This window comes from Oppia nitens, unplaced genomic scaffold (assembly GCF_028296485.1).
Source record: "Oppia nitens isolate AA-2021 unplaced genomic scaffold, nextdenovo-longstitch-racon4-pilon3 scaffold33_pilon_pilon_pilon, whole genome shotgun sequence".
Lineage (NCBI taxonomy): Eukaryota > Metazoa > Arthropoda > Arachnida > Sarcoptiformes > Oppiidae > Oppia > Oppia nitens.
In genome coordinates, this window is record NW_026533214.1 from 316822 (window position 1) to 332952 (window position 16131).

The following is a 16131-nucleotide window of genomic DNA, read 5'->3' on the forward strand; positions in this document are numbered from 1 at the left end:
TTAAAATGAATGACACAAATCGGTAATACAATGTCGACGATGACTATAATGGCCACCACTACTACCGCCAACAACGGCAGCGGTAGACACAGATGTCGGGCCACTGTCGCTGACCGACAACGACGGGTAGGCCATAGGCCGACTGTCGCCACAGTATCGATGATTGTTAGCAATCATATTATTATTATTATTATTGGTTGTCCTACCGGTGCTTATGGTTGTCAACGTAGTATTACTACTATTACTAGTAGTAGTAGTAGTGTTGGTCGCAGTTGTTATGGACGTAATGTCCGCCGCCGTAGTCGCCGTCGCCGGTGTCAACAACAACGGCGCTATCGTTATATACTTATCATTATCATTGTTGTCGGTGGTAGCCGTCGGCTGCACTGTCGCCGGCAATTGGCGATTGGCACCGATGGCGGCCGATTGTATGACACCCGATGCTGACGTAGTGGCCGGTGTAGGTGCCGGTGCCGGTGTTGGATTGAAATTAAAATGTGACATATTCACACACGATGAGGTCCCTGGCCCCATATCGGCAATTGAACCGTTTTGATGGCACTGGGAGTGATGACCGTTACACGAGTTTATCATCATTCGTCTAATTAAATAATAATAATAATAATAATTAAAAAAAATAAAATTTAATTATATAATTAATATTGATACAATGATATAATATTATATTATTATTAAAAAAATATTCTAGTATTTAGAAAATTATAAGGTATTTAGTAATAGTAATAATAATAATAATATTTTTTTATCTAAATATATATATATTAATTAAATTTTATTTTCATTAATAATAAGTAATAATTAATAATTAATAATTATAATAAAATCATAGAATTTTTTTTTAGTATTTTGATTATACAGTATTTAGTAGTAATAATAATAATAGTTAATTAATAGTTAATAGTAATAATAATAATAGTAAAATATTAATATTTATTATAATTATTATTACTAATTTAGTTAATTATTATTTTTTATACATACATATATATTAATATTAATATAAAGTTTAAATATATATTTATAACTTTATATGAAATCAATAGTTAATTTACAATAATATTTAGTATTAGTATTATATATTTTTTTTTATAAAAATAACTCAAATATCAAATTTGATTATTGATTTTAAATTTTGTTACAAATTTAATATTATTATTATTCCTATTACTGTAATTTATATTTTTAAAAAAAACTATACCATACATAAAAAAAAATTTTCAAAAAAATTATATGAAAAAATTCTACAATTTTAGTTTGAAATATAAAAATAATATATCTATTATTGATATATTATTGATATAATCAATAGTTACTCAAAAAAATAGATTATATATTTTATATTTATTAAATATAAGTAATCTTTATTTATTTTTTAAAATCAATTTTTATAATTAAGTATAACTTAACTTATATATATTATATACTGTATATATATATATATTTATATATAAATTATTATTGATTTCTAAATTTTAATCAAATTTATGTATTAATTAATAATTATATAAAACTATTTTTTTAATAACAATATTAACCACTAATTATTATTATTTTGTTGTTGATTATATTAAAATTATAAACAGTATATACAGTAATATAATGTATATTGAATACATTAATAATAATATAATCAATAATATAATCAACAAATTATATATATATATATATATATATATATATATATATATATATTGTTTAGTATTAGTACTATTATAATAGACATTAATAACATTATTTATTTTTTTTAAATAGCAAATAAAAATCAAATAAAAACCAACAAATTGTTAGACAATTTAAAAAAAAAAATTTTTTTTTTTTGATATTTTATTGGGAGTTCAAAAACAAACATTTTATATAACTATAATTTGTAATTTTTTATCTGTATATATATATAATGTCTATACAGTATATATATATATATATATATGTCTATCAATTTGTCTATTTGATTGTTTGACTATATATATACTGATATATATATATATACAGCACATGTATATAGTATATAAAAAATCAATATAATTATCTTATTATTATTATTATTATATATATATTATTGTTGTTGTTATCAATGTATGTGTGTTTGCGTGTGTAGTAAAAGTAAAAATAAATAAAATAAAAAAATAAAAGATTTGTATTTAATACTAAAATATCGGATAAATAACATATTAAAAACACAAATCTTATTTTTTAAGTACTGATTATTATTATTATCATTTATATTACAGTATTATTACTATGTATTGTGTATTATGTCTACTATATGTCTAAACTTTATATATTGTATTATATTATACTTAATATTTACTTTTTAAAAAAAAAAATATTATTATCTTAAAATCTGTATACCTTTATATTGTTTTTAATAATTTATATATATATATATATATATGAGATTTATTTATTACAAAATATGATACTTATTAAATGTTATTTGAAATATGATATTATATAATATTACAGTATATTTATAATATATATATATATRTGATATACAGTATATAGATTTCATCCAATTATTTCAAACAATTATTTATTTTTCACAATATTTGTTATTAGTTTTATATATATATATCTATAGATTAGTTGATAAATAAATTATATAATTTCCGGAAAAACAATTTATATATATATATATTTTTATATACAACAAAATAAGTGTAAAATAAATAAATTACAAATTACTTTTGAAAGTAATATCTATTTGAAATAATAATAATAATAATAATAATAATAATAACAATTAGTTCATATAATTCATATGTTAATTAATTTTTTTTAAATTGATAAATTAGAGTAATTTTTTTAAAATATTTTATTGTAATTAATTATTTACTGTATGCCTGAAAATATAATTAAATCTTAAAAAATATTACTGTATATATAAAATAATAATAATAATAATAACGTGATTTTATGTCAAAAAAATTTCATATGTTTTCAGGCACTTATAATACTGAGTATATTATAATATCATATAAATTATAATTAGATATAATCATTGAATATATATATATGTATTTAATATTTAATTAAACAATTATAAAAACATTAATAAATATTTCACTACTAATAATAATTTTTCAAAAAAAATTAATAATAATTAGATATAATAAAAAAAGTAAAAACTTTATAACTTCAAAAATATAGTGTCAATAAAATAAATATTATATATATACTGTATATATAATTAACTATTATTAACAATTAGTTTTATTATATTTTTTTTATAAAAATTTAATAAACTTTATATTAATATTATTATTTTTTAATAGTATCGACCATTTATTTTTTTTTAAAATATTGGTCAACAAAATTTTAGATATTTTATTTTTTATTTTATTTTAGTTTTATTAAATTATTATTATTATAAATTGATTTTCAATATAAATATATAAAAAAGCTATTTGTTAGTAAATGTGTGGGTGAACTAAAAAATAAAAATATATATAATTATTTTAAATTGCTAATAAACTAAACTACATATATATATATATATATATATATATATATATATATATATATATTTATATATATATATATTATATATAAAAGTTTGTACCCGGATAAATAAAAATTTATTTAATAATAATAAAAATGTCAATGTTATATATATATATATATAGATAATAAAAATTAAATGAAATTTTATAGTATTTTTTTATTTTTGGGTAATAATTTAAGTTAAGATTTATATTAAAGTGGAAAAAAATTAAATTTCATTCAAAAAAATAAATAAAACTAAATAACAAGATAAAATGTTTTTAAAAATAAAATTTATTTTTACACTATTTTTTTTAAATTTATTTTCTAACAGCTTTTCTAAATTACTTTATATATATATATATATATATATATATATATATATATATTATTAAATTTTTTTAATAATATAAAAATAATAATAGTTATCAAAAAAAACTTTATACATATATTTATTTATTTAATTAATTTTTATTTTTGTTGTTGTTGTTGTTGTTATAGACATTTAACATTAGAAAAACATCCTACACAATTTTTTTTTATTTATATACAGTACATACTGTTAATATTTACTGTATATATCATATAATTTATTTATACAGTATATACTGTAAATATAAAATAATTTTTTTTAAAAACTACATAATAGTTATAATAAAAAAAATATTTAATTAAATTAAATAATACAAACAAAAAATCCAATAGGTTAAGCTATAAATATAACATTTCAAACTATATACTATATATAATATACTGGATATATATATATATTATTTTGTATTAAAAAAAATATATTAATTATCAACAACAACAAAAATTATTTAATAATTATGTTTGTTTTTTGATAAAATAAATTAATAGACATATATAAATATAAATATATAATTTTTTATTTATAATTTATGTTTATATATATATATAATATATAAATATTAATAACTTTTTAAAAATAAAAAAAATTAATTATAATAATAATAATAATAATATTTTTTAAAGAAAAAATAATTCAAAAAATTATTAGTTACTTATATTATGTAATATAATATATAAATAACTAATAATTTTAAATATAATATAAATAAAAAATAATTTTAATTGAATATAAATAACTAATAATTTTAAATATAATATAAGTAACTAATAATTTTAAATATAATATAAATAACTAATAATTTTAAATATAATATATAAATAACTAATAATTTTAAATATAATATAAATAACTAATAATTTTAAATATAATATATAAATAACTAATAATTTTAAATATAATATATAAATAACTAATAATTTTAAATATAATATAAATAACTAATAATTTTAAATATAATATATAAATAACTAATAATTTTAAATATAAATATAAATAACTAATAATTTTAAATATAAATATAAATAACTAATAATTTTATTACAGTATAATATAAATTTATATTATACCTAAAATTTGATGACATAAACCCGTAGACAAACGGATTGAGTGCTGAATGTATAAAGGACAGTAGGTAGAAAGCTACCCGTGCCGAATAGGTAAACTGATCGAAATTGGTTAGGCCAGTGGTAATCATAACGTTCATAATCAAACGGGGTCCCCAGCAAACGTGAAATATGATAACAATAAATAGTAGCATTTTGATTACCTGGAAGTATAGCTAAAATTATTTCAATTATTTATTTGTTTTTTTATTTTTTGAAGTATTTGTATTAATAGTAATAATAATATTCAATAAAAAATAAATGATCTAAAAATTAATTACTAATAGATATTTTTTTTGGTATTATTGTTAATAATAATAATATTCAACAACTAAAAATGAGATTTTTATTATATATTATTATTAATATATAAAAATTAGTTACTAATAAATATTTTTTTTTAGAAAATATATAAATAAATACTAAAATCTAAATAATAATAATATTATTCAAGAAAAATGAGATTTTTTTATATATTATTATTAATATATAAAAATTAATTACTAATAGATATTTTTTTTGGTATTATTATTAGTAATAATAATATTCAACAAAAAAATAAATGATTTATATTTTTTATATATTATTAATATATAAAAATTAGTTACTAATAGATATTTTTTTAGAAAATATATAAATAAATACTAGAATCTAAACAATAATTGAAATAATTACTAATGTTTTATAATCCAAAAAATATATTAATTTTTTGTATATTTTATAAAAAATTAAATCGACTTTAAGTTTATATATTCAAGATTTTTATTTTTTAAAACTAAATATAATTAATTTCTATATAATTAAAATTTAATGTTAACTATTAAGATATATGTATTATTGTTTATTAATCATTAAATATTGTTAAAAATTAATTTTTTAATACTAAAACATTAACATATATTTTATGAAAATAATTGTCATTTTTAGAAAAATAAAATAAAATGTAATATTACTCATACAGTATTTTGTATAAAAATATTGTATAAAAATCATTATTATTAATGTTTAGTAAAAATTTTATAATTAGTTTTGAAAAAAAATAAAATAAAAGCTATAAACTGTCATAAAAGTTTGTTTTAAAGGAAAAATCATAAATTTTAAAATAATAATAATAATAATAACATATTTTAATAATGTTTCAAAAAATATATATATACAGTATATATTAATATTAATATTTTAGTTTTCTATAGAAAAATAAATAATTATTATTATTATTATCTTTAAATATTTTTTGAAACTAAATAAAAATATTTTTAATAATAAGTAATTTTTATTTTAATTGCTATTATTATTATTATTATTATTAGAGTATTACTTAGTGTTGGCAAAAAAGAGAAATTTATAAAATAATAGAGAAATTTCTAGAAAGTTTCTAAAAGAAATTTCTATTTATGGGATCCCCATGGTTAGTTTTGTTTTCTCGATATTTGTTATCTTTAACATTGTTTTTATAAGTAATATTTAAATGTTATTATTAGAATTTTAATTATTAATTAAAGTAAAAAATTAATTTATTTAATTATATTAGACTATGGTATAATAAAATGGTGAATAAAATTTTACAAAACATTATTATTAAATAATTATAATTATTTATATATCTATCCCATTTGTATATTAGTATTATACAGTAATCTATATTAATATGTAGTCTCATTAATATATTTATAGTTTTACAATATCTATAGATATGGGGATCCCATAGTATAATAAAAAAGTTAAATTTCTATAGAAATTTATTACTGAGAAACTTTCTAGAAACTTTCTCAGGGAAATTTATTAGAAACTTTCTATTTGCCCATCTCTAGTATTACTGTATATATATAAATTTGAAAAATATTTAAATCATTAAAAATATATTACTTTTAGCTCTAAATCTTTATTATAATAATAACAATAATAATATTTCACCAAAAAAAATAATTACAACAAATTCATAGAAAAAAATACAACAAAAAATAATAATACAGTATATAAAATGTTTTATAAATATTAAATAATTTTTTAAATAATAATAATAATAATAATTACCTGTTTTCTAGCATTTCTAATATCGGTAACTGGCGATCGGTTAGGCACTGACTGTGCCTGAAATGTAGTACTGGTGCTACTATGATGCTGATTGTGATGATGGTTATGGTTATAGTGATGAGGATGATGATGATGATGCTGGTGGTGGTGCTGGTGGTTATGGTTATGGTAGCTATGATGATGGTGACGGTAGTGATGATAGGATGTATTTAAAAAATCATATTCAACTTGGCTTAAGGTATCCACTGAATCATTGTGGTGATTATGATGATGACTATAATGATGATGATGATGACTATTGTTGCAGTGATTACTACTATTGTAATAATTAAAATTGTTGACAACTTTATTAGCATTACTATTACTATTAGCAGTAGTATTATTATTATTATTATTCAATAACAACAAGTTGTTAACAACACTAGTATTATCAATGGCACTGTTAGACAAAATTTTATTACAATTATTATTATTATTAGTTATTATATTTTCATTATTAACATTATCACTATCGGCACTATTATTAGTATTAGTATTAGTATTCAAACTGTTATTACAATTATCAACAATAGTATTATTAACAATCATACTATCATTACTATTATTATTATTATTATTATTATTACCACTAGAGTTATAGCTCGGGTAGGCATCGGTAGTACTAGAGGTTGTTGTATTATTATTATTATTATTATTATTATAGCAACCATGATTACAATTAAAGCTCAGGGATGCTGCCAGATTATGTCGTTTATTATTATTATTATTATTATTAGACGGTTGCCATCTAACCAGATACGACTGGCCATCTTTATGTATACGCATACCTCCTGTTCCCGTAGTAGTGGTCGTTGTTGTCGTATTAGTAGTGGTGGTAGCGGTATTGTTAGTCACACTACCGTTACCGGTAAACGACTGGCCAGTTAGTGTTGTAATTACTTTGGTTGATACCCATAGTTCACGTATGACACAAAAATAGCAGCCAAGCATCAGTAGGGCCGGTATGACAAACAGGGTTAGCAGTTGATAGACGGCTATTATCAGTGCCCAGTGATCGTCCGATTCCCAGCAGTAGTAGGCCGTCAATGAGGTAACATTGTTATAGTAGGTTATGGAGTACATGTTCTATGAGGGGGGGGTAGTTAGGTATGGTTAGTGGGAGGGGGTGGGGAGGTTAGGTGAATGGGTGGTTAATGGGATAATAATAGGTGTAGGGTTAGGGCAAATGGATAGTAATAAAAAAATTAATTAATTAACAATTTTTTTTTAAATATATTAATAAATAAAATTGATTTATTTTTTAGGTTTTTTTTTGAGATTATCAATAGATAGTAAATAATTATTAAAATAAAATTTATTATTGTTATAATAATGTATAAATTTAATCAAACATTTAAAAAAATTAATTAATTTAGTATACTAAAAAAATTATTTGTTTATTTTTTTGGACAATTAAATTATAAATTATTTTTTGGTTTTTTTCAAATATATAATTTTCATACAAATACTTGTTTAATAAAAAAATAAATAAAATAAATATTTTTTGTTGTTGTTGTAATAAAATATATGTTAAATAACAACTAAATAAACAAATTTATAGATAAAATAAACTAATTATTTTTTTAAAAAAATTAATTTAGAAAGATAATTTATTTTTATTATACAATAAGCGTATATTATTATATATACTATTGTTTTTTTTTGTAATTTAATTTTAACTATTTTTAAAACAAACGTTTATTTTTTTTTTATTTTAGAAATGTATTGTATTTATAGTCACAAACAAACAAATTATTTTTTTGTTGGTAATAATCGTTATAATAAAACTAAATTATTGTTGAAAAATAATAATAATAATATTAAAACCTGAATTCATTGTCAACAAACACATTAAAATTTAACAAATAATTTAATCAGTAATAAAATTGTTGACTAAAAAAAATATAAATTTAAATAAAAACATTTATCGTTAAACTATAGTTAAAATAAAAATAAAACATTTAGTAAATCGTTAAATATATAATGTGTAAAATTTTTTTAATTGTATTATAATTTAAAGTAAAACACAATAAAATATATATACAGTATATACTGTAAACTATATTTGTTTGTTATATTATACTGTTTTTTAGTAATATTATTAGTTTTACTTAATTTTAATATTAACATAAATTTTGTTTACTGATCAAAAAAAATTATAATACTATAACAATAACATACAATATATACAGTATATATGAGATTATTATTTAGTATCATAAAAAAATATTAATAAATACAAACATTGAAAAAAAACATATATAAATATTTTTACTATAAATATAAGACTAATGTAATCCTTATATTATGATTTTTATTATTACAATATTTATATTATATATGATATTAATAATATTATGACAATATAAAATATCTCATATTTTAGTATTATTATTATTATTTGATCATTATTATTATTATTATAATGATATTAATTATAACATGTTTACAAATTAAATACTACTATTAAATATCTGCATTAATTTGAGTAATATATATATAATATTGTATATAACATATAAATATTATATTATTATTATTATTATTAATAAAATAAATATCAATATATATATATAATATTGTTATTATTTTTGTATTTTATTTCAAACAGAATAATACATATATTAATATATATAAAATGTTATAATATTTTTTTGAATATAAATATCAATTATTTTCTATATTGTATACATAAATAAACCAGTTAAGAATGCTAGAAAGCATTATTAGAAAAAAAACTTGAATATCATAAATATGTTGAAACCAAATAGTTGGTATAATTATATAGTATTAATTTATATAGTAACAAAAATAAAAAACTGGTAAAATATACATAATTTAAATAATGTTATGTAGGTTATCAAATGACTCGGTATGACAAAATAAACTCAACCATAGTCATGTAGGGTATCAAATGACTCGGAATGACAAAATAAACTCAACCATAGTCATGTAGGGTATCAAATGATTCGGTATGACAAAATAAACAACCATAGTCATGTAGGGTATCAAATGACTCGGAATGACAAACAAAACTCAACTATAGTCATGTAGGGTATAAAATGACTCGGTATGACAAAATAAACTCAACCATAGTCATGTAGGGTATCAAATGACTCGGAATGACAAAATAAACTCAACCATAGTCATGTAGGGTATCAAATGACTCGGAATGACAAAATAAACTCAACTATAGTTATGTATGGTATCAAATGATTCGGTATGACAAAATAAACAACCATAGTCATGTAGGGTATCAAATGACTCGGAATGACAAACAAAACTCAACTATAGTCATGTAGGGTATAAAATGACTCGGTATGACAAAATAAACTCAACCATAGTCATGTAGGGTATCAAATGACTCGGTATGACAAAATAAACTCAACCATAGTCATGTAGGGTATCAAATGACTCGGTATGACAAAACAAACTCAACCATAGTCATGTAGGGTATCAAATTACTCTGTATGACAAAATAAACTCAACTCTAGTCATGTAGAGTATCAGATGATTAATATAATGAAATAAACAAATATAATCATGTTTGGTATTAAATGATTTAGTATAACAAAATAAAGTTAAAATCATACTTTTGCTGCCATTTTTTGAAAAAATAATATAATTTTGATCTATTATATCTTATTTTTAATACTATATACAATTCTAAGCGCTAAAATTTACCTTAATTTTTTATACATGTCACCATTTTTTTTAAAAAAATAATTTTAATTTATTATATCTTATTTTTGATGCTCTATACAATTCTAAACGTTAAAATTTTTACCTAAATTTTTTTACTTTGGCCGCCATTTTTAAAAAAATAAAAATAATTTTAATTTATTATATCTTATTTTTGATGCTCTATACAATTCTAAACGTTAAAATTTTTACCTAAATTTTTTTTTTATTTTGGCCGCCATTTTCTCTATGTTCCTGAAGAGATATCAAAATTTTAATGCATATTTTTATGCTTGCTTTTGATGCTCTATTCAAATTTATACTTAAAATATTTTTTCTTAAAATTTTCTTTACTTTGGCCGCCATTTTCTATATGATCCCGAAGAGATATCAAAATTTTAATGCAACTTTTCAATACATTATTAGTAGTCCTCTAACCGAATCTGAAGTCAGAATTTCAAAATTCGCAAAAAAATTGCTACACACACACACACACACAAAAGGCTCGTATAGATTTCAGAAAACAAAACTTTTCAAGTTTTTTTTGAACATTTTTTTTTGTAATATGATATTTTAAACTAAATATGTAATAAAATTTAATAAAAATAAATAAATAATATATATTTTTATCTATATTGTAGAAAAATAGTTAGATTTTATTTATTTATTTTTTTAAAAAAAAAATTTACTATTAAAGTATAGATAAAAATTTAAATATCATTTATATAACCAAAATTTATTTCTTAAAATTGCAAATATTTTTTTGTTTTATAATAAATACTGTATCATATAGTATATAATTTTAAAATTTTAAAATAATATATATATATATTTATATAAATACTATATTGTTTTTAATATAATAAAAATAAATATATTTATAAATAAAAATAACACAATAAAACTATTATATACAGTATATACATATATATATATATATATATTAAACTTTTTAAGATTAATATAAAATAATAATAATAATAATAATATAGAAAATGTTTGACATTTAAGTATAACTATTTAAAAAAAAATATTATTAAAGTCATACAAATAAAATTATGATTTTAGTTTTATTAATATCTTTACAAAATAATCAATATTTATATGAAAAAAATATAAGTCAATTACAACAACAATAATAATAATAATAATAATAATAATGATATTTAAACAAAAAAAAATATATTTCCTGTTAAATTTACTAAAAATAAATTTTTTAACTTATAAAATCTTTTATTATAATTTTTTTATTTTTTAAAAAAAAAATTTGACATTTATTAGTAAATATTATTTGATTAAAAAATTTAATTATTTAGTCTGAAACTGCTATTTATAAATAGAAATTTATAATTAATAAAAAAAATTAAATATATATTTTTTACTATTAAAATTTTATAAGTTTATTTTAAAAAAACAAAAAATAATAATATGTTTCTAACCATGGTTAATTATTTAATAAGTTATTTATTTTTTATACAAATAATAAATTAATTCTAATTTATAAAATTAATTCTAATTTATAAAATTAATTCTAATTTATAAAATTTATATTAGGACATAGGGTATTAAAAATTTTAATAAATTTATATAATAATAAATTAAATTAATTTACCTTGTTAAAAACTATAGGCGCTGCAAATACAATGGCCAAACTCCATACAATTATAAGGCTTCTCCGGGATTTACTTACTGTACACCAACGCCGGGCACGTATTGGATATACAATTACCAAAAATCTAATAATAATAATAATAATTATAAATTAATTTTAATAATAATAATAAATTAATTTTAATAATAATAAGAAAGTAATTTTAATAATAATAAATTAATTTTAAATAATAGGAAATTAATTTTAATAATTATATATTAATTTTATTAATAATAATAAATTAATTTTAATAATAAATACTATTTATATCAGGGTTAAGCAAGGTTTTGGATTTTAGGGGGGGGTAGACCGGGGTAAAATTTACAAAATTCTCAAAAAATCTTGGGGGGGGGGTATTGGGTGGGGTAAGATTTTTATTGCATTTTTAAACGGCAATTTTTTCAAAAATCCAAAATCAAGGGGGGGGGGTCTAGAGAAAATTCCCTAAAAATTCCTTAAGTTCCCGAATATTCCCATGTAAATTCAATAAAATTCCCACAAGTTCCCGTATAAATTCCCGGGAAAATAGGTAAAATTTCCAAAAATATAAAAAAAAAACTTAAAAAACTTAAAAATTAACAAAAATTTAAATTTTAACAAAAAATAAATATTTTTTAAAAAAATTTTTTAAAATTAATAAAAACTTAAATTTTAACAAAAAAAATAAAATAATGTATTTAAGATTTAAAAATAGTTGATAAAAGCATTAATGATACACTATGAGTTATTTTTAGTATTTTAATAATTTTTAACTTTTAACATAATTAATTTTTTAAACAATACTTAATGTTTATAGTTTGTTATATATTTTTATTTTTATACAAATACTGACTGAATACTACTTATTTAACTCAAATTTCGTTAAAGTTTAATTATATTAAGTACAAAATTGAAAATATTTTTAAATTTTTTATTTAAAATTTAAAAATTATTAATAAAAACATAAGTATTTATTGTTTTATTAACTTCTTAAACTTATATTTAAATTGTAATATGATTACTCTTTTCAACAAATAGGTAATTTTTAATTTTTTAGTTTATTTTAATTAAAATAATGTTATTTTTTGATGACTTTTAACGTTATTTTAACTATTTTTAATCAATAATTAGATTTTTATAAATATTAAAAACATAAAAACACTTACTAAAATAGTATCAACTAAAATTAAAATTTTTATAAATTTCAAAAAAAATTTTCGGCGCCTTCGGCGCCGAAATTTTAGGGGGGGGTCATTTCTCCTCGTTTTTAAGCGACAATTTTTTCAATTTGGTCAAAAAGTCTGGGGGGGGTAAAATCCCAATTTCTCGATCTTAGGGGGGTATTTTGGCCTTACCCCCCCTACCCCCCCTTACTTAACCCTGTATTTATATATATTTAAAAAAAAACAATAAATTACTTTAAAAATTATTTGAACCAAAAAACAACTAAACAATAGATACAAACAATATATATATATATATATCAATAACTAATATAAAAGATATTATTATTAATATTTTTTAGTTAAATATACTGTAATTAATAATAAAATTTTTATAGTATGATAGTGATAGTTTATTGATTATTTATTGTTTTTTATACAAATAAATGATATTATAATAAATTAGCTATCTCTAATTTATTATAATATTTTTTATTTGTGGGTGAGTGTCAAAAACATAAACAATATCAAAATTTTTCATATATAACCTAAAAATATCATAAAATAGGTATTTATTATATTACTGTATATATAGCCATATAATCTATATTATAATAAATATGATAAAGTATTATTATTATTATTATATACAGTATTTTTTGTTGTTGTTGGTTGTAGTGTATCAGCTATGAAATAAATCAATTAAATTAAAAGCACAAACAATTAATTTTGGCGCTGAAAATGACACAATTGATAGATTGTGTCATAAATGAGATCAATGGGGATAACTATTTGTGTGTATGTATGGGTGTGTGTGTGTGTGTGTGTGTGACTCTATGTATGTATGTATGTGTATGTGTGTGTATGTGTGTGTGTGTTTGTCTACGTATGTATATATATATATAAACTGTATGTATGTTTAGATGTATGGGTGTGTGTGTATATGTGTGTATATGATGTATGTGTGTGTGTGTGTGTGTGTGTGTTTATGTGTAAATGTGTAAATGTGTGATATGGGCACCCGCATGTTTTTGGCCCAGTCATAGATAAATTATAATATACACGAAACAACTATAAGGAATATCGATATATAATTTATATAACTTTATATATATACAGTATATACTGTATGTATAATATAAAAAACTTTTTTGTTTATTATTAAATGATAATCAATTTGTTTGATACACACTATTGTAGATATACTTACTATGAGTATCTATTGTATGTAAAATTTTTATCTATAATATGATTTTTTTAAAAAAAGTAAATATTTAAATCTAAAAAATATATCAATAAATTTGTTTTGTTTGTCATAAAATATATGAATATATATTTTTATTTTATTTTTTTTCGGTAATAATCTCGTTAGTGATAATAATGTTTTTTTTTGAAAATATAAAAATATGATTAAAAATAATAATATTAATGTATAAAAGTTTTTCAATGTTTCCTTATTATTATTATTATAAATCAATGTAACGATTATGTAGAAAAAAGTTTTTTTTTTATATCTAAATATTTATTTTTTATCATATTTTTATTATTATTAATAATTAATTAAAATAATGTTTCAAAATAATAGTTGGCTTATTATAAATATTGTTCATTTTTATTAATAATAACAAAATGTTGATAATATCATATAAACATAATATTGTATCTATTTATACACTATATTTAACATGTATTAAAATAACAATCTATAAATTTTATATATATTAAATTTATATATTATTATAAAATTAAGTCTATTTTTATATACATTATTATATAACACACTCACATACACTCACATACACACACATAGACACACATACACACACATACACACACATACACACACATACACACACATACACACACATACACACACATACACACACATACACACACATACACACACATACACAAACATACACACACATACACACACATACACACACATACACACACATACACACACATACACACACATACACACACATACACACACATACACACACATACACACACATACACACACATACACACACATACAAACAAACACTAGTATTTATATTAGTCGGTCGGGAAAACATACCTTTCCACAGATACGGCCACCAAATTGAGTACCGATGCCATACCCGATAGCATTTCGACAAACGAGCTTAGTTTGCATATATTGCCATCAATATCCCAGGTTATAACAAAATACTCCAGGGTTTCCAATGGTACATATATGACCAGCAATAGTAGATCGGCACAGGCCAGTGATACGAGAAAAGTGGCCGTCGATGACCTCAGTTTACCGCCACGTGCCCAGGTAGCTATGACTACCGAATTGCCGATTATCCCAACAATAAATGTGATGGCATGGGTTATCACAATTGTCAGGAATGCTATATATATATATATATATATATATATATTGGGTTTATTTTGGTGGGGGATTGACGAGGGGGTAGGGGTAGGAGTAGATAGATGTTTTGGGGGTGGTTAGTTGTTGTTGAGAGGATGGGTATGTAAAATAGGACGGGTAGGTAATTAACAAAAAAAATTTTTAATTAATATACATGTTTATTTTTTAAGATTATTATTTAGTATTAATTATTTATTAGTAAT

General features: G+C 19.1%; 1 protein-coding gene across 1 annotated transcript in view; it reads right to left on the bottom strand.

The window, feature by feature from the left end:
* Nucleotides 1-16131, bottom strand: part of LOC128956844 (uncharacterized) — a 16761-nt gene continuing 630 nt past the window's right edge. Inside the window, exons 2-7 of the mRNA XM_054302556.1 lie at nucleotides 15611-15908; nucleotides 12347-12470; nucleotides 7641-8139; nucleotides 7015-7259; nucleotides 4945-5156; nucleotides 1-601 (exon numbers count right to left, since the gene is read on the bottom strand). Of these exons, the coding sequence (XP_054158531.1) occupies nucleotides 1-601; nucleotides 4945-5156; nucleotides 7015-7259; nucleotides 7641-8139; nucleotides 12347-12470; nucleotides 15611-15908 (1979 nt within the window). The remainder of the gene's footprint in view (nucleotides 602-4944; nucleotides 5157-7014; nucleotides 7260-7640; nucleotides 8140-12346; nucleotides 12471-15610; nucleotides 15909-16131) is intronic.